The following is a 26,707-nucleotide window of genomic DNA, read 5'->3' as shown; positions in this document are numbered from 1 at the left end:
TCAAAAAAGGGCACAAAATGCTTTTAAACAATGTAAATTAGTCACTGTCATTTTTCAAGGTTTAAACCAGTTTGGGGAATTTTGACTGTAATTAGGGCATGGCTTAGCAGCCTACTAACATCAATGTTTTCCTTTTGACATTGGGGATCCCTCATCCCCATTTGAAACATTATATATATATAATCTGCAAACATCTCGGAGCACAAAAGGAATTGTTTATTATCTTGAAGATTGGAGTGTGCTCACAATTTCCCCTCATTTCTACAACACCTGGTCGGCTATCTGCATATAATGTGCAAGGTGCTCTTGCTTTCTGGATGTCAGTCAAACAGCCTTCAAAGAGGCACCCCAGGAATACATCTTCTCTTTGTGCATATCTGCCTGAAAACCTTACCTGGTTTGACACAGTTGAGAAGGTGACTTCCCTGGTCCTGACAAAGAGAACTCCCTTTCCAGTGACAATGCTCAGCTTTGCCATTTACATGATTGGCCTTGCGCCCCCCAAGGTACTCCCTGTGTGCAGAACATCCGGGGCTTTAACCTATGACCAGTCACATTGTTCCCATCACTAATGGCTGTCCTCCGCTAGCATTGTTGCTCCTGTTTACTTGGTCATGCAGTGATAGACTGAAAAGGGGCATCTTACATCATTTGTCTTCTGGCCTACGAGGGGGATTGCTGAGTCAATAATCTGTGCAGTGGCCAAATTAACCTTCTTTAGAATCCACACAACATCCTTTTAATAGAGGTAAAAGAAAAAGTTCAATATAAGCCTGTATATTTTATAATAGCCACAGCAGTGACCAACCACCATCTTCAACATAAACGTAAATGTCCTGATTTCATAACACCACTATATTAACAACCACCACACATACCATCATCAACAGAGGTGCCTAGCAACTAAAAATAGCCATATAGGCTACTTATGACGTGGCCAAGGGTAACCTTATTATTTTTATGCAAAATATTGAAGCAAGACAATTGCAGTGCTTGCATTTGCCTACCATTTCTTTATCTTGATGGGAATGAATAGAAAAGTATCTCTAAAAAATAAACAGGTGAAGACAGTTGACCAGCCCCACGCACAGACCTACTGCAGTTTCACACTAGATAAATTTAAGGGTCACTAAGCTGTAATTGTTAGACATGTAACTAAATACATTCTTTATTCAAAAATAATACGAAAAAAATTATAACTTATTGTCCAGGTGCCAAAAGAACATGAATAAAATTTGGAACCTGAAATACAATTCAATGTCCCAATCTAGCAGAGCGAGCTCAGCATATGGGATATCGTGAATATAGTCTTATTGAGTCTTACCACTTGAAAAAAATGATTCCGTATGACAATGTACAATGCAATAAAGCTGGTTTAGTCTTTCTACAATTACAGCTACTTTTACAAATTGGTGGGAAAAAAAAGTGGCCACTTTGCAACCTGTTCTGACATCAAAAACCTTGTTCCACCAAAATATACCTGGATTTTTGGGGTTTACTGTGCAAATGCTGGGCCAAACTCCTTTAACTCTTATCTCATGTAATTATTCAACTTGGTAAAATGGCTCTTGGGACCACTTCACCTTGTTGGTCCCTGCCCAATAATTTGTTGGTTCAAGCTAAAGTCAAGTGGAGTTTGAAGATTTTTTAAGGCAAATCCCATCTATGAAATTTTATTGTCAAATAGTTGGCCCAAAATGGTTTCAATTTTGAAAAACTACAACTTATATAGATTGGTGAAAATGGGTCCTTTGCCCAATTTGCCAAGTTAAATACAAGTGGCTTTTATGTAAGAGATACTCCTCTGTGGTTTTTTATTGTCAAATTGATGGTCCAAACTGGTTTTGTCCTTGAAAAACTAGAGCTACCTATTTAAAATAATAAAAATTACTTGTGTGCTCACTTTGCCACCCGATTTAATGCATAACACATTGTTGAGCTAGACAAGTGAGTTTTATGTAAGGAGCTCCCCTCTGTGGATGTCCATAATCAAAACACTGTCCCAAACTGCTTTAATCGTTATAAATCTATATCCACTTATTCAAGTCTAAAAATAGCTCTTGTGTCCATTTTGCCACTGGATCTGACGACCAAAACCTTGCTGGGCCACGAAAAATACAAGCAGTCTTTATATAAGAAGCACCCTCTGTGCATCCCCACTGAAACCATTGTCCAACGCGATTTAATCACTGAAAGAAATCGTTTTTCTCTATAGATAGCTGAAGCATGAATACGAAAGAATAGGAAGTGAATATAAAGCAGGCCGAATTGGAAGTTGACTGAATAATAAGCCAACTTCAGCCATGTCTTTTAATGCTAGAAATAAAAATGGTTTGATAGCGAAAATCAGCTGTATTATGATTGCCACCTCAACAAACTCCCACAGTTCAAATATATTCACACAGCCAGAAATGGCAAAGGATTATTTTTGCAATTTATTACTATTATTCTGAAGGCTACTTAGAAATTCCAGGGATCCTTTCTGCGAGGATAAAATTAACTTGCATTTGTTGGTTGGCCAGTTGCTACAAATAACATTCTGCCATGCAAAGAAATGAATTGTAAGTGTTCACCCTCAATTGCATGTTCAAAACATTTAAAATGAGGTCTAATTACCATGTTTTTTATTTTTTTCAAAAATGAGAAAATGCACATGGTGTTAAAATGCTTTACAATTTCTTTTTTTATGTGCAGATTATATTCAGACCAATGATTTAGCAGCTGGTCAGCACACAAACACAAGTTAGAGCAAGGCACTTTTATTTGACTTAATAGGCTGCTCACATAAGGAATTAAAGGATTTTTCCTTCCAATGATTTTAATTTATTTCCATTTACCTGCCTGTTTGCTAAATTACATTACCTTTTTGACTTTCATGAATTCTTTTCATTAATTTATATCATCCAGCATCGCTTTTTATTATAGTTGTTTAAGATAGGCTACAGTTTTACAATTGTAGTCAGAGGGCTTGATTCAGTGTTGGATGGAAACGGGAGGAACTTACTGTAAAAAAAAAGAGCATGGAAAACGAGTGTATGTCCGCTCATCTCCATTAGTAGGATTTGCACCTGGTTTTCGATAAGTCATCCTCATCAACATGTACCTGCTCTCTAGGAAGTGCAAACCTTACACCTCCTAACAGGCATATACAGTATGCATGTTTCTGCATCATCATCATCATCATCATCATCATCACCAGTGCCACTAATTCCACAGCTCTGTACAGAGAACTCATTCACATCGCTCCCTGCCCCATTGGAGCTTACAGTCTAAATTCCCTAACATACACACACAGACAGATAGAGAGAGACTAAGGTCAATTTGACAGCAGCCAATTAACTTACTAGTATGTTTTTGGAGTGTGGGAGGAAACCGGATCACCCAGAGGAAACCCACGCAAACACGGGGAGAACATACAAACTCCACACAGATAAGGCCATGGTCGGGAATTGAACTCATGACCCCAGTGCTGTGAGGCAGAAGTGCTAACCACTGAGCCACCGTGATGCCCAGGTCTGCATTTGCGGGAACATTCCTTTATTCAATTAGGCTGCGTTTGCACACTCATTCCCTTTCCTCCACCTCAGCAGACACAGGTGGGTTTAAGTGCCAGAAATATGCAAGTCCAATAAGCTATGGAACTGGTGTACATCACACTCTGCATCCGGCCCTAAGTTTGTAGTAGCCATTACATTACAGTCATCTGATGTGGAAACCAACTGTAAAAAGTCACATGAAATCCTTGAACTAGTTCTTAATCATAGTTACCTTCTCTCCCGGAATGTCCGGAAGACTCACAAACTTCTGGACTTCCAGGAGAGCAGCACAACCTCCCGGTTCCTCTTCCCCTCAGTAGTAAAATGGAGGGGGCAGGGCTTAGGATGCAAATAGCGTGTTATTGTGGCCCCTCCCCTGTTGTAATAGGGCAGAAAATGAGATGGCTGTTAACTGGGCGGAGCCAAATGACCTGATCCGCCGGGCCCTGTCCCCCACATGCCCACCTCCCCCTGTTCTCCCGGAGCACTCCTTGTTAAAGTTGGCAAGTATGTTCTTAATATTAGGATATGGTAGAGGCTTTGGGTGCAGATCAACTTTATTAGATCATATGAAAAGTAAAAGAATATTGTTCTTCCTAATTTAACAAATATTAAATTTGTGAACAAAAACTTATGGAAGGTTACTATTATTTTGAATTACTTCCTTTCAGCCTAGATTGCTATGCCAAGTCTTTGACCAGAAAGTTTTATTCACAGTGCTGAATAAACTTTGACCTTTACAGGAAAATATGTTTTATCTAAATGTGATCTGACATTAAAGTTCATGAGCAGTAAATTGAAAATCCTTAATCAAAGCTGAATATTTACACTGCAGACAGAAATAACACGAGTATGAATGATAAGATGTACCGTACTGCACCTTGCACGGTCTCTTCATGCCTTGTTTCTGTTTTAAAATCTCTGGAATAAAGAGAGGCCAACATTTAATATGTAGTTTTCACTTGTGAAGTATTATAATAACAGAGGAGATTTTTTTAAAAAAATACATTTTTGATAAAGCTTTGTTTATTACTACGATAAGTTTACAAGAAAAACCAATAGAAGGGATGGCTTTAACTAGTGGGGCCTAAGGGAGTTCTAAAGCCATAATAAAAGAAGCACTTAATATCATAATAGAGGAGATTAAAACTCAAGTCTTTTGATCAATACTTTCTCATCCCTAATGATTGTCGCAATCTCTTTGCACCACTCTCACATAGCACTGGCATATACTCAGGGTTGTCATCAAAAATTGGGGTCCCTCCATAACCTGCAAAGTGGGGCCCTATCATCACTCATTCTGGTAATTATAATACAGTCCTCGCTGTTGTTCAGTATAAAAATCATCAATTCTGGTGAATAATATACAAAGAATGATCAAATCTAGTGTATATTATTTAAAGCAGATCTCCTCCTGCTGGCTAAAATATGGCATACAGTCTGGAGGCTAGTTTTTGGCAGAATATATAACCTGGTGACTAGTGTTTAATGCATACCCAACATTTTTGGCAGGAAAGTGAATTAATTAGAGCATAACATGTAAATCAAAGTGCCATCAGGACAAAAAATATATGTATCGACACGGCAGAAGTAGTTCAGTAAATTAGTATGGAGCATAAAAATATAATGTGCATGGTCTGAGAGTTTCCTGTCTGACACGACTAGCAAATAAGAGTGCTGTAAGCTGGCAACTTGCTGTCACTGACAGTTCCCAGTGGTCTCCCCTATAATTATAACACGTAAGTGGAAGCCCGACAGATGGTGATTAGATGGGACATGGAATGCTTCAAGCTAACAATATTTATGTCTTGAAATTTAGGACTTTGCTTTATTATAGTGATCATTAGAATAGTACCTGCATTGAATTATAGTTGGATGGACAACTATATTTTAATGGGTATTAGATTTAATTATAGCGCTATCAAATAACAACTTGATACATTTTATTGACTGGATAAAACCATGTCTATATCAAACAAATCATGCCTACAGCATCTTGAACGTGCCCAGTTATTCAACCACATACATATCCATAGTCCATTGTGTACAAATATTGTGATGGGCTTTGTCTTACCATTGGACACTCATGTCTGATACTCATGTATGTGATGGTGTCTTATCTCACTGGCACTTGGAGACCAGCCCACCTTGTTGTGGCTTACACTATGTTGTAAGGACTAGCTCACTAAGTCATGTACAAAGTTTTAGCTCCGAAGCTGACGCTTAGTCGCGTTTCCTTGTATCGTGTTGGTAGGTTTTAGGCTTTGGGATGCTGTCATTGGATTCCATTTTAAAAGTTGTCAGAGTGAGGAAGTCAACTACTGTTAGTCCGGGTTTCCCGTATAAGTCTTGCTGCAAAAACATTAGTCATACAAGTGTGACTTTTGAGTAAAGTTAAAATGCATCTGTACAGCTATATTTCGGGAGACTGATCACTTGGCATAGCTGTGTAGAACAGACAAGAGTCACTATATAGCCATTTACATAAATTTCTTCTCTCAAGTAGGGCACTTTTATAAAGTGATTAAGTAATAGTGACTTGTGTTATTGTTTCCTTTCTATTAATTTTAATATCATTGGTCTGATTATATGTGGGTGCATCACTGGATGTCATCCGAAACAGATCTGATTTACATATTGAGCAGGTTTGTCCAAATTGAAGAAAATCTGACAAATTGCAATTTGGACAGATTGATTTGATCATCACTAGAGCAAAACAGACACGTTCTAGTGTTTGTTCATTTTCCATGATAATTTGCACACTTGTGGCATGATTGCATTGGAATCTATGGATGGCATTTTATTTTGCAGAAGAAACATTATAGCAGCTACCATGTATGTTACTAATTGCAAACATTCTGATAAATAAGCTTTTTTTTGTTCAGAATAATTTATCTCCACCATGAGACAAACTGAATTTCTTGCCGGGCTTCTGCTCGAAGTTCACTAAAGAGATATCCAGGGGCAAACGCAGGATTTGTAGAGGGGGGTTTCCACATCACGCCACCAGTGGGCGTGACCAGCATGCATGGGGGCGTGGCTATAATTTTAGACAGTGCTTGGCTGCTCTCCAACTCTTCCTATCCCCATAATATACATGGGCAATGCTGCGTGCACTACTGTTAGGTGCACGCAACTCTCCCTTTTCAAGCAGAGCTGTGTGAAGCGGGAGCAGGGTCCAGCCACCTCAATTATACAGTGTCCCAGGCTTGGAGGGGGGTTTCCAGGCACTTGGACCCCCCCCCCCCCCCCTTGGTTTGCCTATCATATCTATGCAAAGAAATTCATAGATACTGTAGAGAGATTATACATTGGTTAGGGGGATTGTTGTGGGAGATCAGGTGACAAGTGTGGGCATCATCATGCAGCTACCACATGTGATATTATGCTTAACTCAGCCCATGTCTATGGCCCTGCATTTTATTGAACATTCATGGAGGCATAAAAGTATAAAATAAACCCTCCTTATACATAGAGTTTATTTTCACTTTAAACATTAAATTTCAATCTGCCACTGGTTAGAAAAGAGAGCATTATCGGATATGCAATCGGAGTGATAAGAACTTCACACTGTTATAATTACACAACGGCTCTGAAGTACTGTACTTCTGAACTGCACAGAGCTTAATCTTCAAGCTGAAAGGATTATCAGAATAACTCGCTCCTCAGCAAAATGTCACCTTATTTTACCAAAATATAAAAAAAAGTTTCTGATTGAGAGCAAACTGAATATTTTTAACTGTTACTAGTTTGAAAGGCTGCAAGTTTCATTGGTATAAAGTATGTAAAAGTTGCATTATGTGTTACATGCAGCGAAAAACCTGCTTGCACATTGCCATAATTATGTATACTATATTTTATATGTTGAGATGTAGCCACACATATCCTGTAAAATTAGTATATGTCATTCTCCCCTGTCTTGTCTGTTTCTTGAAGGTTAGTCCAAATTTATAATGTGTCATTAGCTTAATTGTATGATAGGAGTTTACAAAAGTTCCAATGTTCCAATTGCCTGTATAGGATCCATGGTATGCAGTAAATAATCTGTAGTTGCTCCATATGGGATTTAAATGTACTCTAACTGCAAATATTTTCTTTGCTTAATTGTAATCAGTAGTATCCATTAAGATGGCCACACAATAATCAAATGTTCTGGTTTCCTAGCAAATTAGTTTGTATTTGTCTACAACCACAGCAATATGCAAATGAGGCACACGTGTTAGAAGAGTAATTTTTACTCAGATCAAAATTGGGATGTGCAAAGCAATTGCTTTTTTCTGAGAAATGATCTAACAGGTCAGAAAGCCTTTCAGTGCACATGCAATATTGGAGAGTCATAGATTTACTACACCTCAATTGCAAAGTTATAATACACACACTTCAATCATTTTAATCCAGTTGTTTAAAATTTAAATTTTCACCAAAGATGATCTGATTGTCAGTTGATTTGGTCGTCAACATTTGATTGCATTAACTAGATTATCACTGATACCCTTGTCGATTCTTCAACAATTTAACTTAAAAAATTGGATTGAATGATTTGATTATTATATGTGTTGCAAGATTTGTTGCTGATATAAGACCATTTGGGCAAAAGGGAAGTCACAAGTTCCTTTTAGCCCTCTTCAAGTTTAACCAGCCTTGATGCAGAGTCATTTGTTCCTTGGGTTCTTTATCAAACGTGTCCAATGTCTGAGAACATTCACAAAACCAGCAATGCAAGTAAATCGAGGGCAGTCAACAGATTCATAATATCTTTAGTTTTATATGCTCTTACATAAATAAGTGGTAGACAACAAACATGGCTGCAAAAGTCAGTAAGGATGCTACACAGGCATTTTCATGCATATACATATTTTCACAATATAAGTTTCAGAAAGGGATTGTACATACATATATATATATATATATATATATATATATATATATACATACATACATACATACATACATATTTTCGTGTTTCATTGTTGATGATTCTGACAAACTACATCCAAATGGACTAAATAGGCAAAATATTATGCATTTTATACTGTTGTTTTCATTTGAATTAACAGATTGGCCTACTGGACTTCTCAGGTTTGTCTGTTACTGTAATCTATATTGGCACAATAACACACACTAAGCCACAGGGTAACACATAATTGGATGATGGTGTTATTCACTAATGGCTGGTAGGTTCTGTTAACCGTAATCTAGGATTTAAACTGCGGGAACAAAATAGCTTATGCTTATATGTTAGACACTGCTATTATTTATTCAACATACTTGTCCAATGGTTTTATTACACTGAACCTACCTCTAGAATTGGAATTTAATTAAGTCCATCTGTTGCATATACAGTGGAGGGAACCATTCTGAAGGCTGAATAATATTCATGAGAATTAAGCCTATCAATTTATCTCATGAATATTGGTGAGGTGTCATAGATATCCGCTATATTTTTATGAATATTGATTCACTTTGATGTGTGCTTTTAAAGGAAAATAAACCCAATAATGAATTGTATACAATAATAATGTATAGGATTTAGTTGATGGACAAAATTTTATTTTTGTAACATCTCTCCCCACTTGGTCGTGAGCTATCAGTTAAGTAGTTACATTAATGCCCGGATTATTTCTAGCACAATGTTTAAGCTAAATTGAAGATCATTGTTTGTTTGATTCATAAATAGAATGTAAATTGCTCACTGGACAAAGCCTAAAGCAAATGCTAATTATTTCTTAAAACAGTCTGGATATGTCAGTTTATTAATTAGTGTTGCCGGAGTTTACAGCAGTTTATTTTCCTTCCAGGGGCCTTTCTTATCCCATATTTCTTAACCCTGATTTTTGCTGGAATGCCCTTGTTCCTCTTGGAGTGTACTTTGGGACAATTCACATCTATTGGAGGCCTTGGAGTTTGGAAACTTGCCCCAATGTTTAAAGGTACGTGTATAATTCTTAGTAGATTATTCCATTGTACCATTGCCAGCGTTGTTTTTGTTCATACTTTACCATCATCATTATAAATATAGGGTCTAAGGTGGTGTTAAAATTGAGACCTTTTGCACTTTGCGAAATCTCTGTGTGCAAAAGTGGAGAAGAGCTGCAAATTTACTGTCTGTGTTCCATGTAGTTTATTGAAATATGTAGTGCGCATGGTTCTTTTTGTCTTGCAATGATCGCGAGTTGTGCTGGAGAATCACCCTGGTTTGCCCATCATCATAAGAAATGTTGTGCTTATTCTCAATATTATCTTGCCTTGAACTATGCTCTATCTCTCTAACGTTGAAACAGAGGCACAAAACTCGTTGTAGGAGATCACAAAAGAAGAAAATGTCTATTGTGTGCCATTGTTTTATGATTACCTTTGCCACAATGGAAACAATTACATAAATTGTAATAGTTTTTTTAACTCATTGTTTTTGAGTGAGCAAGCAAGAAAGTCATTTCCACAATTATGCTAAGTTCTCTAACACATTATTTGGCGAAGATTATTGGAACATTTTTTATTTCGGTATGGTAGGGCAAAAAACATTCAGCATACAAAAAACAAAGGGCAATGTGATCCATAGAATGTTTAATAAACTAATCATAACTAGTTAAGTAAACTAATAAGAGAGGGTACCTAATCAGTTATTATATACAAACTTTGTTTATAAAGAAAAAAGAGAAAAGAATCCAACTTATATTCTTGATGTAGGGTTATATAGATTTATGAAAGCATAACTATCTGGTGCACTTTCTAAATATTGATTTACATAATTTTAAATATCATATTGCATTATTGCTCAAACTCAAGTTCCTCAGAACATATTTTTGGACCCCAGTTGGAGACATGATCCACAAGTTGTGCGCCTCGGTGCCACATTGCATTGTTTCAATGTATGCTTCATTCATATGGTCATTCATACTTCCTCTAATTGTGAGATGTGTATATCTAGCCCTAAACCAGATGTGTTAATGTATAATGACTATGAATTCCATTACATACACTTTGTTTTTTTCTACAGGCGTTGGATTGGCTGCTGCTGTTTTATCCTTCTGGTTAAATATTTACTACATTGTTATCATAGCCTGGGCCATATATTATCTATATAACTCATTCACAACAGTAAGTATCTTTCCTGTATTTACAATTTTTTTATTTTAGCTTATGCTATATTAAAGGGCACTGAACAGGGCAATGTGTTTTTTCATTCATTACATTTGTTTAAATGAGAAAGGTAGACTAACTTCCAGCATTAAAGGTGTTTATTGTATTTCTTAGTAATTGGCCAGGAGAAAATGAAAATATATGTGAAGTTTTGGGCTCTAGCATATATATCTATTAGATATTAACAAGAGAAAGCAGTAATTGGTCAACTGTTGAATTTGGCTATAAACACCCCATTCTTTTTAAATATTACTTTCAAATCTAGAATTTACAGTTAATAATGACTTCAACTTCAACTAGATTACATGAGAGATTGAGAGTGGTTGAAAATAAGCTAACTTCCCCCCATCTTTTTTAATAAGAATGGTTTTACATGGAAACAATTGACTTCCTTACTTCAAATAATGTATTATGCTTGTCAATTATTGAATATTTGTTTTTTTTATACCATAATATACTGTTGTTTTTGTCATATAGACTTTACCTTGGAAACACTGTGAAAATCCATGGAACACAGAGCGCTGTTTCTCCAATTATTCAATGGCCAACACAACAAACATGACCAGCGCTGTGGTTGAGTTTTGGGAGTAAGTTCACTTCTTTACTTTTTGTGCCACTTAGATTATCTGAAACAGGGGAGGGTTGTCAACATTTGGCAAACCCAAGTAGGTGGTTTGGGTTCCTTCACCAGCATACAGCAATGGAAAATTGAATGTGGACAAATCATTTTGACATAATTGGTCTAATGTGGGCCTGCTTAACATAGCCAATGAAATATAAGAAAAATTTATATTTCAAAAACATATAATTAGAGATGCTCAGGCTCAGTTCACCGAGAACCGAACAAACCCGAACTTAGCAGATCCGGTACTTTCGCACGCCCTCGAAATTGAAAACGAGGCAAAACGTCATTGTTACATCGTCAGATCTCACAAGTTTTGTACTCCATAAGTAACACCATCCATAGCGATCCAGCGCCATTTCACAGAGGGACACAGAAAGGGATAGCACAGTCTGTTGGGCAGCATCATAGGTAGAAAAAAAAGAGGAGGGGTAGCAGTGTTCTTCAAAGTCTCCAGTGACATTCAGGAGAGCTCCATTGCTAATTGTCATTGCTGAAATAGAAATAATAGGTCTGGCAGGCTTGGTCTTCTAAATCTGCAGTCACATTCTACTGTGTTATATAGGTAAAACACAAAGAGGAGAGCTCCATTGCTCTATTGCTAATTGTCATTGCTAAAATAGAAATAATAGGGCTGGCAGTGTTGTTCTTAATCTGCAGTCACACTGTACTGTGTTATCAAAATGGATTCACAGCAGTACACAGAAGACCAGGAGCACCAAGCAGCTGCTGGCACCAGTCATGATGATAGTAATCCCTCTAAGTCATCTGCTAAAGCCTATGTTAAAGTGCATAGTGTTTTTAAGTCAGGGAAACAAAAATGTGAAAAAACACCTTTTACCTTGATCAAGAAACAAAGACCTGTAATCCAGGCAAAGTTATCTGCAGAAAAATATAAAATTTCCAACATGCCATTCTACACACGCAGTGGCAAGGAAAGAATGAGGCATTTGCCTTTCTCTATGAGTGCTAGTTCTCGAACTGTCACTGAGGCATCTCTTTGTAAGGTCAAGTCATGACCAAGCAAGACCTTGTCATTTGGACTCCAAAAGTGGTGTCCAAATACTTTTATATGTAAAAGCCGAGCTGGAAGAAAACAGTAAGGCATTGGAGGAAATAGTATGTTCAGATTCAGAAATGACACAAATCCCTGAAGAGAGTCTACCCATGAGTGCTATATGTAATCCTGACCTGTCTGATAGTGTACCCATAAAGAAGGCCCCTTTCAGAATTTCTGCAGATGTGTGCCTGAACAGCCCAAGTGTAGCCGGTGATACACAAATTGAGGATGCCACTTTGGAATTGCAACATAATGAGGGGGATATTTGTGCAGCTGACAATGGCGCTAATGAGGATGTTGATGAGGATGATGTTATTTGTGTAAGTCCTGCCCCAGTGGAAGCAGTTCTTGCACATGATAAGAAGGTGACCATTGTCATGCCTGGGCATAAGACCAAAAGATCCACGTCTTATGTGTGGAATTATTTTTACCCAAATCCTGACAACAGTTGTCTAGTCATTTGTAGTGTTTGTAAAGCTACAGTAATGTAAGCATGGATGTCTAAATAGACGTGTATATGTATTACCTTCCACTTTGCTGCTGTTTCATCAGTATTGCACACAGTGTTTGTAATCTGCACTTTACATCAAAGGTGCCTAACTATATTATAATTTTTTGGGAATTGGGGCTGATTCAAAGCTCTTTTTAGTCCATTGTCTGGCACCCTGGATTGTTCTGAGTCTGATAAAAGCATGCATCCCGGGGAGGGGGGTGTGTGTCAGCACTCGTCGCCATGTATTAGTTGTAGAATTACCACAGTTATCCAAGGAACGGGTGGAGCGATCAAATGAACCATAACTGATTTCATGATCCAAGGACAATTCCATCTTGCACCACTTTTCTTTTCTGCCACTGCTGTGTGACAATATTTCATAGATGTGCTATGAACTGCTGTGTGTTTGAGTCATTCATCTGTCGCTTAGCATCTAGCCAGATCGCTGCAGTCTTTGTTTGAAAGTGTATGAAAATAATATTGTGACCTGTGAGATGGTCAAAATTGATTGCAAATGACTTGAAATTAGTGTTATTGAGTTTAATAATAATGTAGGGGGGGAAAAAAGCAAAACTGCGTGATTTTAGCAAACAAAAAAAATAAATAGGGATTTTAGAAAAAATAGGGATCCAAAACAAAAAGTTAATCCAGATCCAAAACCAAAACCAGAACTCGGGGGTCAGTGAACATCTCTACCTATAATATAATAATAAGCAGCCCCTTCTGGTCAATATTCAAGGCATAGGCTAGTCTAGTTACCAATTAACAAAACAGAGAGTTTTCAATTTGAAAATGGAAAGAGCATGCAGTGACTGCTACAATATAGAAAGCAGTCTTGTGACGACTATAGAATAAAGAGAGCATTCTAGCGGTCAATATGCAATACAGGAAGCATTCTAGTAACTGATGCATTTTCTCTGCATTTCTAAGAACTGCAGTGCAAGTTTTTAGAATGCACCATGTACTACAATAGTATAGGAACATATGAGCTACAGACACTCCAACAAATGAAACTTTTCCATTTATAACTCTGCCAATTTTAGGCTATTTAGTAAATAGTGCGTTCATAATTATCCTTATTTAATTAAAAATGTAAGACTGTCTAGAAATGACATATTACAGAATGGATAGAATCATGGGAAATGTATGTTAGAGATATTGAAATAGGCAACAGAGACCTTATTTAACTGAATTTACAGCTTAAGGTACTGTATCTTGTGATAAGAAGGTCAAAGTAAGCAGACAAATGAAGTGCTGTAATAAAGTTCAATTAAATTATCGCTAGAGTCCAGCACTGACATCAAGGATATCTCAACGGCAGCTGAGAATTTGTTCACATGATTTATGCCAGCAGGAGACCAGTAAAATGAAAAGGAATGGATGCCAGTAAATTAAGTAGTCTTTTGTTGCTATTCTATAGAAATATTGGTTAGTGCAAAGAGCTGCTTAATTAACCTCAACATCAGACAACTGCAATCCTTCAGCTATAATCTGATTCATATAAGGAAGAGAGCACAGAGCAAGAGCAGCGTTATAGCAAAAGATAGATTATATACTGCAACTACAGTGTTATGTAATAATCTCAAGCAGACAATTGTCTTCACCATGATCTACAGCTGATATCATATTGGAAACATTTTCTAAATGGATATAAAATTGATATAATTAACGTCCTACTTGGGCTTTATTATTGTCTGAGATTATAGACAACTGACAAATGAGATTCAAACATATGTGCTGTAATCTTCCCACTGACTTCTACTAGCTTGACGTGTACACTTTCTCAGATTTACACATTGTGAAAAGAAATGATCCTGAATTGGCTTGTTATCACAAATAGAAAAGTATTTGGAGCAGTGATTTGTCAGCTAGAAACTGGAAAGAGATCTTCTATAATTTCAAAGCAACTACTACTAACATTCAGCACAATGAAATAGAGGTTAAATATCTCAATTTATGGTACGTAGACCTAGCAAAACGGCAAAGCTTTTATCCTCAAGCCTCCACTTAAGTCAGGCATACCATTTCTCACATTGCGGGAATAAAACCCCTTTGTTGTGTTGGAGCCCTTTAATTGGGAATGAATGTGTGATTTTAGGGTGCAATTACAAATGCAACACATCTACTGAGCAGGTTGGCCCAATTCCTTGTGTTACTTTACTTTGCTTTAGTTCTTTTCTTTTCTTTTATTCTATACTTCTATCGTTCATTATTTATTGTCCTTTAATTTATTGTATATTTTCTTGTTTACTGTGTATTGCAGTTTATGCATTTAAAAAAAACAAACAAACAAGCAAACAACATCTTTCATATAAAATATATGTTTAAAATAACATACAACATACAACATACACTACAATAAGGCTGCTAACACATGTCGTTAATAAGGTTAATATAATTTGAAATGGGAACTTTCTGTGTCTTTCTTTAAACTCTATGTTCTAAACCACCACACACCTGCGCATACATATTCCTGTGACTTATTCTTGTGACTGCACAGGTATAAAAATCTCTGTTAGCAAGTGAACTGGACAAATGTAGCCAAACACACAAAATCCTATGTCTTTCAACCAAGTGCCTGCGATGAGTGCACAACTATAGAAATGAAGACTATATAAAAATTTGTCTACTTATTAACTAATTATAAAGAGGGAATCTTTCTTGTTTCGTTAAGTGCTGGTTCATAATTAAAAGCTAGTAGCCACAGTAATGACGAGTCATGACAGTTGGAAATTATGACTCGTCTCCTAGTTTTCTGTCATTGATGTCTTACAGGACTAATGAGTGTGAGCGGACATTACTACTATGTTTATTGTCTGTGTCACTATCATAAATGTTAATGTTTTTATTACATTGATTGGGATGTGTCTATAAATATGCTTTTTTCTATAAAGTGGACTTGATTGGTTGCTATGGGTTACACCACATTTGTGCACATTGCACCATGCACATTAGCCTCCAATTGAATATTTTATCAAAAAATGTACCTGTCTGATATAAAGTCCTGTAATCATATATACTGTAAGAAGTAATGGCACATCCAATCCCTCCATAATCCAATAACAAGCAAAGTCAAATCTATATGTGTTAACACTGACAAATTAAATAAAAGTCTAGCAGCTGTTTTATTGTTTGTGTAGCATTGCAGTTCTTCCAGATGTGTGTCTGCTGCTCTGTGCAAAAAAATCTATAAATGTGACTATCAATGGAATAATTACCACTTGATTGCTTATTCAGACACATAAAATATTATAATCTCTCTTATTTTAATCAGGTTGTCCTCTGAGCTTCTTGTTTCAGTGCCATTTCCACTATTTTCTAAGTATTTGATGACAGACTGAATTTATCATCACATAAACTGAAAGTGATTTTATATATATATATATATATATATATATATATAATCTTTCATACACTTCAACCTCTAATTTCAATTGGAACCCAAGCATTCATAGTTAACTTGATCAATAGTAAATAATATATTTTACTCAACAATTCTAATAATGACATCCACTATAACCCATCTTGTTTAATTTATGGTGCCTGACCATTGAATGTAGTTCTTAATGTAACTAACAATTCTGTGTTCAAGATTCAGGGGTATAACACAACATCACTGAGCCCCGTGGCATTATTTGGGGGGGGGGGGGGCATTGATGCAGTAAATCCTCCTACAGCCCCAACTCTGCTCCTCTTAGTTCATTCTCAGTGTAGCCCTATCTGCATGTGGTGTGTACTGATAGGAGACTAAATTAGGTGTAGGTTGTAACAGAACTATGGCCGTTGCAGGGGTTGTGGCAGCTAAGGAACGATCTCACCACATTGCCTTTTAGCCATCACCTCCTGTAACAGCGGTAGTTCCGCCACTGATCTTAAGCCAATGCTACCGTTACTATTATCTCTCAATTTCTGGTCCAGTATATTGTGCAAATTTATACTATAACACACAAGACATACTGTATGTTCCATAAAAAAATTACTCTTTCAATGATCTGGTAATTAAAAGATTAAACATTAATCTAATTCTGCTTTGAGAGCCTGAGAATTTTGGTGCTACCAACACAATGCTGAACCAAATCATTTCAAACCTCCTGCACTTGGACCTCAACTCTGGGATCCTTTGGAGCGAAGATCAAAATGTAGTTAACTATGGATGGAACAGAGCACGATTGACATATTTAGAAGAAATGTTCACTGACCCCCGTATTTTGGTTTTGGATTTGGATCTGGATTAACTTCGTGTTTTGGTTTTGGCAAAATCGCCGTTGCGCATTTTGGATTTGGCTTTAGATAAATATTTTTTTCTAAAATCCCTATTTTGTTTTATAAAATCACATAATTTGGCTCTTTATTTTTTGTTCCTACATTATTATTAACCTCAATAACATTAATTTCCAGTCATTTTTTGTCAAGTGACAAGAACACTGCTATCCCTCCTGTTTCTGTATGAGCAAAGGCACTGAGCAATGTCACTGGAGAATGGAGAGTGACAAGAACACTGCTACCCCTGTTTCTGTGTGAGTAATGGCGCTGGATCTCCTGGGGAGGGAAGTACTTATGGAATCCAAAACCCGCGAGATCCAACAATGCAGCTATTACGTTTTGCCTCAATTCAGATCCGAGGACGAGCGAAAGTATCGGGTCGGCTCGGATCCCCTATTTTCGGGTGGGTTCGGTTTTCAGAAAACCGAGCCCGAGCATCTCTAATATTTAGTTGACTACGAACACGACAGTTATTTTATGCATGTTACTTATGACAGCAACACAATGTTTAATGTGTGGAAGATTCAAATAAAGACACTTTTCCTCACAAACAAATATCAATAAATCAAGGTCAGAATTGTAAGGTTATTGCTGTTTTTTACTGCCAATATTTGCATATATTAATGCACAATAATACATTTGCAGCAGTCCTCTCCAAAAGTGATATAAACTCATGTGAATTCAGGTGACAGATTTAATAGGCTTTTCGTCTTTCAGTAGTCACAGGGTTTTACTTTTTGTTCTATCTGACAGAATGAGTTCTTTTCATCTGTGAATTAGGGAGAAAGATCCTCTTAGTCCCTCAGCTGTGCCGTCATCTTTATCACTGTTACCGCTATCACACAATAACTGAAGTCTTCCTGTGTACACGTGTCTCTCTACAAGTGGGTCATTCAGTTTTCCTCTCCCTGGTCCCCGCTGACCGTTTTATTTGTGCAGTTTGTCCTGCTACTGACTCAAATGTTTCAAGTAGCGTTACTGTTATGGTGAATTATATGCACCTAATATAACACTGACCCTCTGTCTCCTCTCGCTTCTCTCCGCTCCCCTCAGTGACTCTCAACCTGTCATCCGTGCCCACCCTCTTGGGCCATAGTAACCTGCCTATACTCACTTTTCCCCTCCCTCCCTCTCTTTGAGCCCCCAGAGTTATAGTGCTTACTGTTACTTGTACTGTGCTGTTTCACCTTGTACTGTGCCATTGTTTGTCCTTGTACAGCGCTACGGATACTTTGTGGCACCCTATAAATAAAAATTAATAATAATAATAATAATCTATTGGGTTATAATTTATATTAAATAAAAAAATATGTTATGTTGTGATCTGTCCATTACAGTAGCAGTTGTAAGCAAATTTTAAAGACAATCCCCACTAAAATTGAGGTGTGATTTTTACATAAAACACTGTGGTTACCTGTAAGAAGAAACATGGAATTGTTAATTTTTCCTTAAGGTTTTCATTTAAGCAGTTATTAGTGATCTACAGTTTGCTAAATGTCAATTGATCACCATGGCAACCACAGTCAAATATCATAAGTCAAAATTATTGAGCGTTAAAAGAAATAATCTTCCCTTCTACATAATTTTCCCTGACCTATGTTTTTTTCTGAATCGATTACCTTTACTTAAGTAGCCATGTGCCCTAATAATCTTCCCTATCAGCATAACCTCTTTCCTCAAAGACTGACAAGTGAATTGTGTTGTATAGATACAGTAAAGACACAGTGTCAAAGTTTCAAATACTACAGATAGTTAACAGATCTTGGTGGGAGTGGTGAATAATGTTAAAAAAATGTATTTCTTTTTAATCTGCTTCCTTGTCCTAGGTATAAAATGCCACTGACATTTAGGGAGGCGCCACTCGTAAAGTAAATAGAAAGGTAGAACAATTAACTAAAACCTTAGCCATAGTCTTTGGCATTTAAAAGTCTAACTTGCTGCAAAATATAAGGATTTAATATTGTAAGATAAAAATGACATCTACTACCAGTGGCTTCCAAAGATCCCCAGTTTTATTTGCTGTGGCTTCATTGTGTGTAAAGTCAATGTGTCATAACTAAATATACTTTTTTCTTTCTTGTTCTTATTTTTCAGACGTAACATGCACCAGATGACAGATGGTCTGGAGAAACCAGGTCAAATCAGATGGCCACTGGCCATTACTCTGGCTATTGCATGGGTGCTGGTTTATTTCTGTATCTGGAAAGGAGTTGGCTGGACAGGGAAGGTAATGTGATGTTTTGTAGCATAGAACAGTATTAACTTATTTTGTTCACTTTTAATTTAATTTTATGTTTGTTGACAACCAATTTAAGTTTAGTTGAGATGCATTTAATGTTTCCATTAGTTCAAAATAAAACAAAAAGGTCACTATAGAGACCTGGGGGTAAATGTATTAAGCTCTGGGTTCTTCAACACCCGCGAGTTTGGCGTCTTCGGCGTTTAAATTTAAAGCGGCGCTGCCTTGTAAAGGGAAACTTTAAATTTAAACACTGAAGACGCCGAACTCGCGGGTGTTGAAGAACCCGGAGCTTAATACATTTACCACTTGCTGTTTGTATTATCTATAAAACACTTTCGCTTTACAAGGCAGCGCCGCTTTAAATTTAAACGCCGAAGACGCCGAACTCGCGGATGTTGAAGAACCCGGAGCCTAATACATTTACCCCCTGCTGTTTGTTTCATCTATAAAACACTTTCCTTCATTTTTTCACCACCCTGGTTGCTAGGAAAATGAATCTTTAAAGTTCTTAGGTAAACCTCGACATATAGCCATTTACAGCTCAGGTATCCACTGAATTGGACTCATTCTATCTTTATGCTAATCCTGTCTATTTTCTCAGAGAGATCACTCAATGTCCCTTTAATCGATTGGGTGGAAAGAGCTGTGCCTGCTTTTGTACCTATTAAATGCAGAGAACAGCAGGAGAAGTTCTATCTAGAAGCTACATGGAGTTAGAAGCTAAGGGAAATCTTTTAGACAAGTTTCAAAAGTGTCTGTGGAGTTCCTTTTCCTGACATAATTGATAAAAATTAATATATTTAAATTAGGGGCACTCAGGAATCCAAATATACATTTAAAAGTATTTTTTTTTATTATACTGTGCTTAAAATATACATTGACTCATGAATCCTTTGCTACTTTAAAAGGTTGAAAAGTTAAATAGGATGTTTTTTTAAAAAAAATTAACTTGGGTCTCCTCCCACTGATAACACGCTGGGCCTGATTAATAAATAACTTAGATACCGATATGTGCCGCAGTTTGCATAAAATTGAACTGCGCATGCCCAGAAATGGACTATATACCAGTGAATGCAAGAACATCCAATTCATCTTCGAGTTCAAAGATACTTAAGACAGCCTATGATTTCATGGGCTGAATGGGGAAGTTAATGGGCTTATGCAGGTGATAGTGATGGCGGATGTGTGTGCATGTTAGAACATGTGTTTGTAGTCAGGAGCAATTGTAAAAAGGCATTTTATGTACAGTAGACATTAATAACATCATGATAAATGTTATTTTCATTGAGGGAAAAAAATGTAAAAAAATCTTTTTTTCCTTCCATTTTGTTCACAAATGACTATATTATTAGTAGGTGACGTTAATTGATTTTATTTTGTGCGTCAGAGTACAGCGTACCTAGACCTGTATTCAACAAGAGATGTTTGTTCAGATCCGCTTATAGCTGAATACGGACGTTTATATGCCCAAGTTATGTGCATTCTAAAAAAAAAGCACAATTTACGTTTGTTTTGTGTGCCCTAATGAATCAGACCCTTTGTACGTAGAACTTATATGCAATGAAGTAGTTCCCTGAAATTGGGATATATTGCAAATAATATTGATTCTATAATTCCATTAACTTCTTGCTATTATTAAGAGAACAACTCAAAGATTAACAATGTTCATCAATAGTTTTCCACATTCCAATAAGTCTGAGAGTGGTAGCTGTATACTCATATTCTTTAGCTAAAATGTTTTGTAATCTCTGTAATATTATGGCAATGTCTGTTGTGTCAGTGTCTTAGAACAAATTATTTGCAATTTTAGTGGTTACTAGCTGATGTACCTGGCATTGCCCAGGTTTAAATCTGCAAGTTATTCAGTTTTCAATGAGTTGGATGTTACTGTCAACATTTAAAAAATAATTACCAGCTAAGATTTCATCCAGATCCATCCAGTGGAAGTTCAAGAACAGGCTCCCTGTGTCAAATTTTGGCCCAGCGTTATACCAATAGTAATAGTGCACGTAAATACCGTTATTACGGTACATTTCACGCTGGATTTCAGCTCGCGGCTCAGGGAGCTGCGAGCTGAAATCCGGCTTAGTGCCGTATTAACGGGAATACTTCTTTTACTGTAATAACGGGAATACTTTTTTTACCGTAATAACGGGATATTACCGTAATAACGGGAATACTTTTTCCGCGGCGGAAAACGCCAACAATTGAATATGCCCCATAGAAATAGAACAGATGTTGATAGTATTATCGATTGAATCATAAAGCCATTGATAGAATATAGTCCTGTACAATATAGATGCAAAATATTCTTAAGCCTATTACTTTAGTTCAGTTGTGGATTATATCAAATATTTGGCTTAGGAGCTTACTGTGAGACTGGCCACTTGGCTTATTAAAGGAGCACTCTCAGTTCATGTTAAAATTAATTGGTATGCTCCTTTCCATTCGCTGAGCCATGGGATATACACACGGTGCTATGGCACCAGAAAAAGCTGGTTCTACTTGAGCAGTCTATAAGGAATGTGGCTGTCAGGCGCCGCTCGGCGGCCGCCCGCCCGTCCACACAAGAACGTCTGGTTGCCTAGCAACCAGACGCGTCATTTCCCCTTCCGCCCGGCCGGCCAGCCCAGACCCAGAAGCGTCCCCGTTGCTAGGCAACGGGACGCTGCAGGAAGAGAGCGCTACGGCGCTGCCTAATGACTAGCGCTACGGCGCTACAGCTATTACAGCACCACTAGTGCTGAGGGCATTGGTTAGCAGCCCTATTTAAGTCCCTCTAACCTCACCTCCTGTGCCAGAGTTTCAGGTCCTTTCCTGTCCTCCAGCGTTCCAGTGTTCCTGTGTCTATCTGTTTCCTGACCCTTGCCTTCCTCCAGTTTATTGCCGTTTGCCTGTGACCATTGTGACCCGGATTGCCTTGACTACCCCTTTGGATCTCCCTTTGTACCTCGCTGTCAGAACGTTATCGACCCGGCTTGACTCACACCCCGTTTGAATTCTCCTTGTGTACCTGCATTACCCGCATCATTGCTGAACCCGCCTGTCTGATATCCCTCTCGTGCTTCGCTATCTGACTCGTGGAAGGACCGCGACCTGCGTGTTTCCTGCAGCCAAGTCCATACCTCCTTGCGGGGGTCCCTGGTGAACACCAGGGGCACGTTAGACTCCGCGCCTTCCTCCGAGTAGTGCCAACGATAGCAGGTACGCTATACTAGTCATGACAGTAAACTCTGGCGATGACTACCGAAGGAACGGGGGAACCCTCAGCCCGGGACCTTCTCATTCATTTGGCTCAGCGAGTAGAACAGCAAGAAGCAGCCCAAGCACATCTCCTACAATGTGTTCAAGGTATCGCTACACGCTTCGATGCCTTACAAGGCTCCCTGCCTGCTGCTCCTGCCATTACCACCGCCCCAGGGGCGTCCGCCAGTGTGGTTACGGTATCCACTGCAACTTCTGGCATGCGTATCCCCACACCTGAAAAATACGATGGAGATCCCAAGAAATGCAGGGGTTTCTTGAACCAGTGCTCCATCCAGTTTGAGTGCAATGCAGGAGCATTTCCTTCAGAGCGAACGAAGGTGGCGTTTATGATCTCCCTCCTGAGTGGTCAAGCACTAGCCTGGGCTTCGCCTTTGTGGGAAAATGGAGACCCTCTTCTTAATAACACCGCCTCCTTTATTGAAGCTTTCAGGAGAGTCTTCGATGACCCTGGGAGAGTAGCCTCTGCGGCCACCAGCTTGCTGAACCTGCGTCAAGGCAACTTATCTGTTGGGCAATATGCCATCCAGTTCCGGACCTTAGCGTCAGAGCTGAAATGGAACAACGAGGCGCTGGTCGCAACTTTTTGGCAAGGTCTAATCGACCGTATTAAGGACGAACTAATTTCTCGGGATCTCCCCTCTGATCTTGATACCCTAATTGCACTATGCATTAAAGTAGACCTACGTTATCAAGAACGCACCCAGGAACGTCCTGTCTCTAAGCGGGTGGTTCCTCGTCTGGCTCCTCAATTTCAAAACCCAGTTTTGCCTATGGATGAACCCATGCAAGTAGGACGGTCCCGTTTATCCCCAGAAGAAAGAGAGAGGCGCTTCAGGCAGCGTCTCTGCCTTTACTGTGGCGATTCCGGACATGTTCTCAAGGTCTGTCCTAAGAAACCGGGAAACCCGTCCTCCTAAACGGTAGCAGGGAGGCCGGTTTAGGAGTATCCACAGTTGCTCCCTACTCAAAAAACACCCCTGAGCTTCTTATGGCAGTCACCCTGAGCACCCCTAGAGGTCCCTTCTCCACCACGGCCTTTGTGGATTCTGGCTCCTCCGGGAACTTCATTTCTGCCACTCTCATTGCTGGGCTTCAAATTCCAACTCTCCCCTTGCCTCAACCATTATCGTTAACAGCAGTAGATGGGAACCGTGTCAGCAGTGGCTCTATCTCCTACATCACTTCACCTATTCGGTTAATGGTTGGAGCCCTCCATAGCGAGATGATTCAGTTGTTGGTGTTGCCAAAATCCATCAATCCCATTATCTTGGGGCTTCCATGGCTACGAAGACACTCTCCGCAGATGGATTGGGACCGAGCTCAGGTTACTCGTTGGGGTACAGAATGTCATCATAGATGTCTATCTAGTGTTCTGCCTCCTGATTCCCAAGTTGTTGCTCAGTCCAAGGTTACGGAAGTTAGCCTTCCAGCTGCATACACTGACTTCCAAGATGTATTCAGTAAAACGGAGGCCGAGTTATTACCTCCCCATCGGCCCTGGGATTGTTCCATCACTTTGCTTCCCGATCAACCTATACCCAAGGGGCGAACGTATCCCCTTTCTCGCCCAGAGACCCTGGCAATGTCCCAATATATCAAGGAGAATCTGGAACGCGGTTTTATTCGCAAGTCTACCTCTCCTGCTGGGGCTGGATTCTTCTTTGTCAAAAAAAAAGACGGGTCCCTGCGCCCATGCATTGACTATAGACCCCTGAATCGTATTACCATCAAGAATCGGTACCCGTTACCTCTTATCTCTGACCTATTTGACAGAATCAGCGGGGCTCAAGTGTTTACTAAATTAGACCTACGAGGGGCCTACAACCTCATTCGTATAAAGAAGGGTGACGAGTGGAAGACCGCCTTCAATACGAGGGATGGGCATTTTGAATACCTGGTAATGCCCTTCGGTCTTTGCAATGCCCCCGCCATCTTCCAGAATTTCGTTAACGACATCTTTCAAGATCTATTGTACACCTCCGTAGTCGTTTATCTAGACGACATTCTAGTGTTTTCTAAAGACTTGAGTTCTCATCAAGAACAAGTGAGGGAGGTCTTACGAAGACTGCGCAAATATCATCTTTATTGCAAATTGGAAAAATGTGTTTTTGAAGTTCTCCAAGTGTCCTTCCTTGGGTTCATTGTGTCCGGCTCCGGGTTACAGATGGATCCCACCAAGGTGTCATCCATCTTGAATTGGCCTCAACCGCAGAGTCTTAAAAGTATCCAAAGATTCATTGGATTCGCCAATTATTATCGACAGTTCATCCAAGATTTCTCTTCCATCATTGCTCCAATTACAGCATTAACTAGGAGATCTGCCAATCCTAAGATATGGTCTCCAGAAGCTGTTTCTGCCTTCACTATTCTGAAGAAAGCCTTTTCCTCTGCCTCTGTGCTCTCTCAGCCGGATCAACAGCGACCTTTCTTTGTGGAGGTGGACGCCTCTTCAATAGGCATTGGAGCCGTGTTATTCCAAAAGACACCTTCAGGTACCCACTCTCCATGCGGGTTCTTCTCCAGACGATTTCTTCCCAACGAGATTAATTACGGAATCGGAGACAAGGAGCTTCTCGCTATTAAAGCAGCCTTGGAGGAATGGCGGCACCTATTAGAGGGAGCCCTATATCCAGTTACCATCTTTACAGACCACCGAAATTTGACATTCATTCGGGAAGCTCGCTGTCTGAATCCTCGGCAGGCCCGCTGGGCATCATTCTTTGCTCGCTTCAACATGATTCTTACCTTCTGTCCAGGTGCTAAGAATGGGCGGGCAGACGCTCTATCTCGTTCTTTTGATGATACAGACCGCCTGAACCCATCAATTCCTCATTGCATTATTGACCCTTCGAACATCATTGCTATTACCAATACGGTGAAGGATGCTCCGCCCACAGGACGATCATTTGTGGAACCACAATTATGACTCAAGGTGTTGCGTTGGGCCCATTCGTCCCGTATCGCGGGTCACGCGGGCATAAAGAAGACCACATTCCTTCTCTGCCGTCGGTTCTGATGGCCTACCATACGCGCTGATATACGGGACTTTATTGCAGCATGTACCATTTGTGCCCAACACAAAACTTCCAGGAAGGTTCCTGCTGGGTTGCTCCAGCCCCTACCTACGCCGGATGCTCCCTGGGAGAGTATAGCCATGGATTTTATTACTGACCTTCCCTGCAGTTCTGGATTCAATACTATCTGGGTTGTCATTGACCGATTTTCTAAAATGGTGCATTTTATTCCTCTTTCAGGTCTACCTTCAGCCAGTCACTTAGCCGACACATTTATCAAGGAGATCTTCAGACTTCATGGCTGCCCTAAGGAAATTATCTCTGACAGGGGAGTGCAATTCATCTCCCGGTTCTGGAGGGCTTTCTGTAAAAAACTGGGTACGGAGTTAAAATTCTCATCGGGATATCACCCCCAGACCAATGGTCAGACCGAGCGGATCAACCAGGATTTAGAGACTTTTCTCCGTTGCTTTACCGCTGATAATCAAAGCAGATGGTCACAATTCCTTCCCTGGGCAGAATTCTCACACAATCACCATGTCCATGAATCTACCGGGTTTTCTCCATTCTTTATTGTGACCGGGATGCATCCTATTATCCCAGATCCATTTCCCAATTCTTCCTCCTCTGTTCCAGCGGTGGACTCACTTTATCGAGAATTCTCTATCATTTGGGCCACAAGCAAAGCAGCTCTACAAAAGGCATCACAGCACCATAAGATCTTTGCAGATCGCCACCGTAGGGCTACTCCCCTATTGAAGGTAGGGGATCAAGTATGGCTTTCCACTAAAGACTTAAAACTCAAAGTACCATCTATGAAAATGGCTCCACATTTTATTGGTCCTTACATCATCTCACAAGTTATTAATCCAGTGTGTGTTAAACTAAAGCTACCGGCTTCTTTACGATGTCATAATACTTTTCACGTGTCCCTACTCCGGCCATTGGTGCTTAACAGGTTCTTTGTACCTCCATCTCGACCTCCTCCGGTTCAAACCTCCTCTGGAACAGAGTTTGAGATCAGCCGGATCCTGGATGTCCGCATTCGCTACGGGCAACAACAGTTCCTT

General features: G+C 39.2%; 1 protein-coding gene across 2 annotated transcripts in view; it reads left to right on the top strand.

Annotated features, from left to right (window-relative positions):
- Positions 1-26,707, top strand: part of SLC6A1 (solute carrier family 6 member 1) — a 151,294-nt gene that overhangs the window by 69,382 nt on the left and 55,205 nt on the right. For both annotated transcript variants that reach the window (XM_075183180.1, XM_075183179.1), the window contains exons 3-6: positions 9,335-9,466; positions 10,534-10,634; positions 11,154-11,263; positions 19,209-19,341. In XM_075183180.1, the coding sequence (XP_075039281.1) occupies positions 9,335-9,466; positions 10,534-10,634; positions 11,154-11,263; positions 19,209-19,341 (476 nt within the window). The remainder of the gene's footprint in view (positions 1-9,334; positions 9,467-10,533; positions 10,635-11,153; positions 11,264-19,208; positions 19,342-26,707) is intronic.

The sequence above is a fragment of the Mixophyes fleayi genome, chromosome 8, assembly GCF_038048845.1.
Source record: "Mixophyes fleayi isolate aMixFle1 chromosome 8, aMixFle1.hap1, whole genome shotgun sequence".
Classification (NCBI taxonomy): Eukaryota; Metazoa; Chordata; class Amphibia; order Anura; family Limnodynastidae; genus Mixophyes; species Mixophyes fleayi.
Note: the sequence above shows the minus strand (reverse complement) of the source record. Positions and strands in the feature narration are given on the sequence as shown.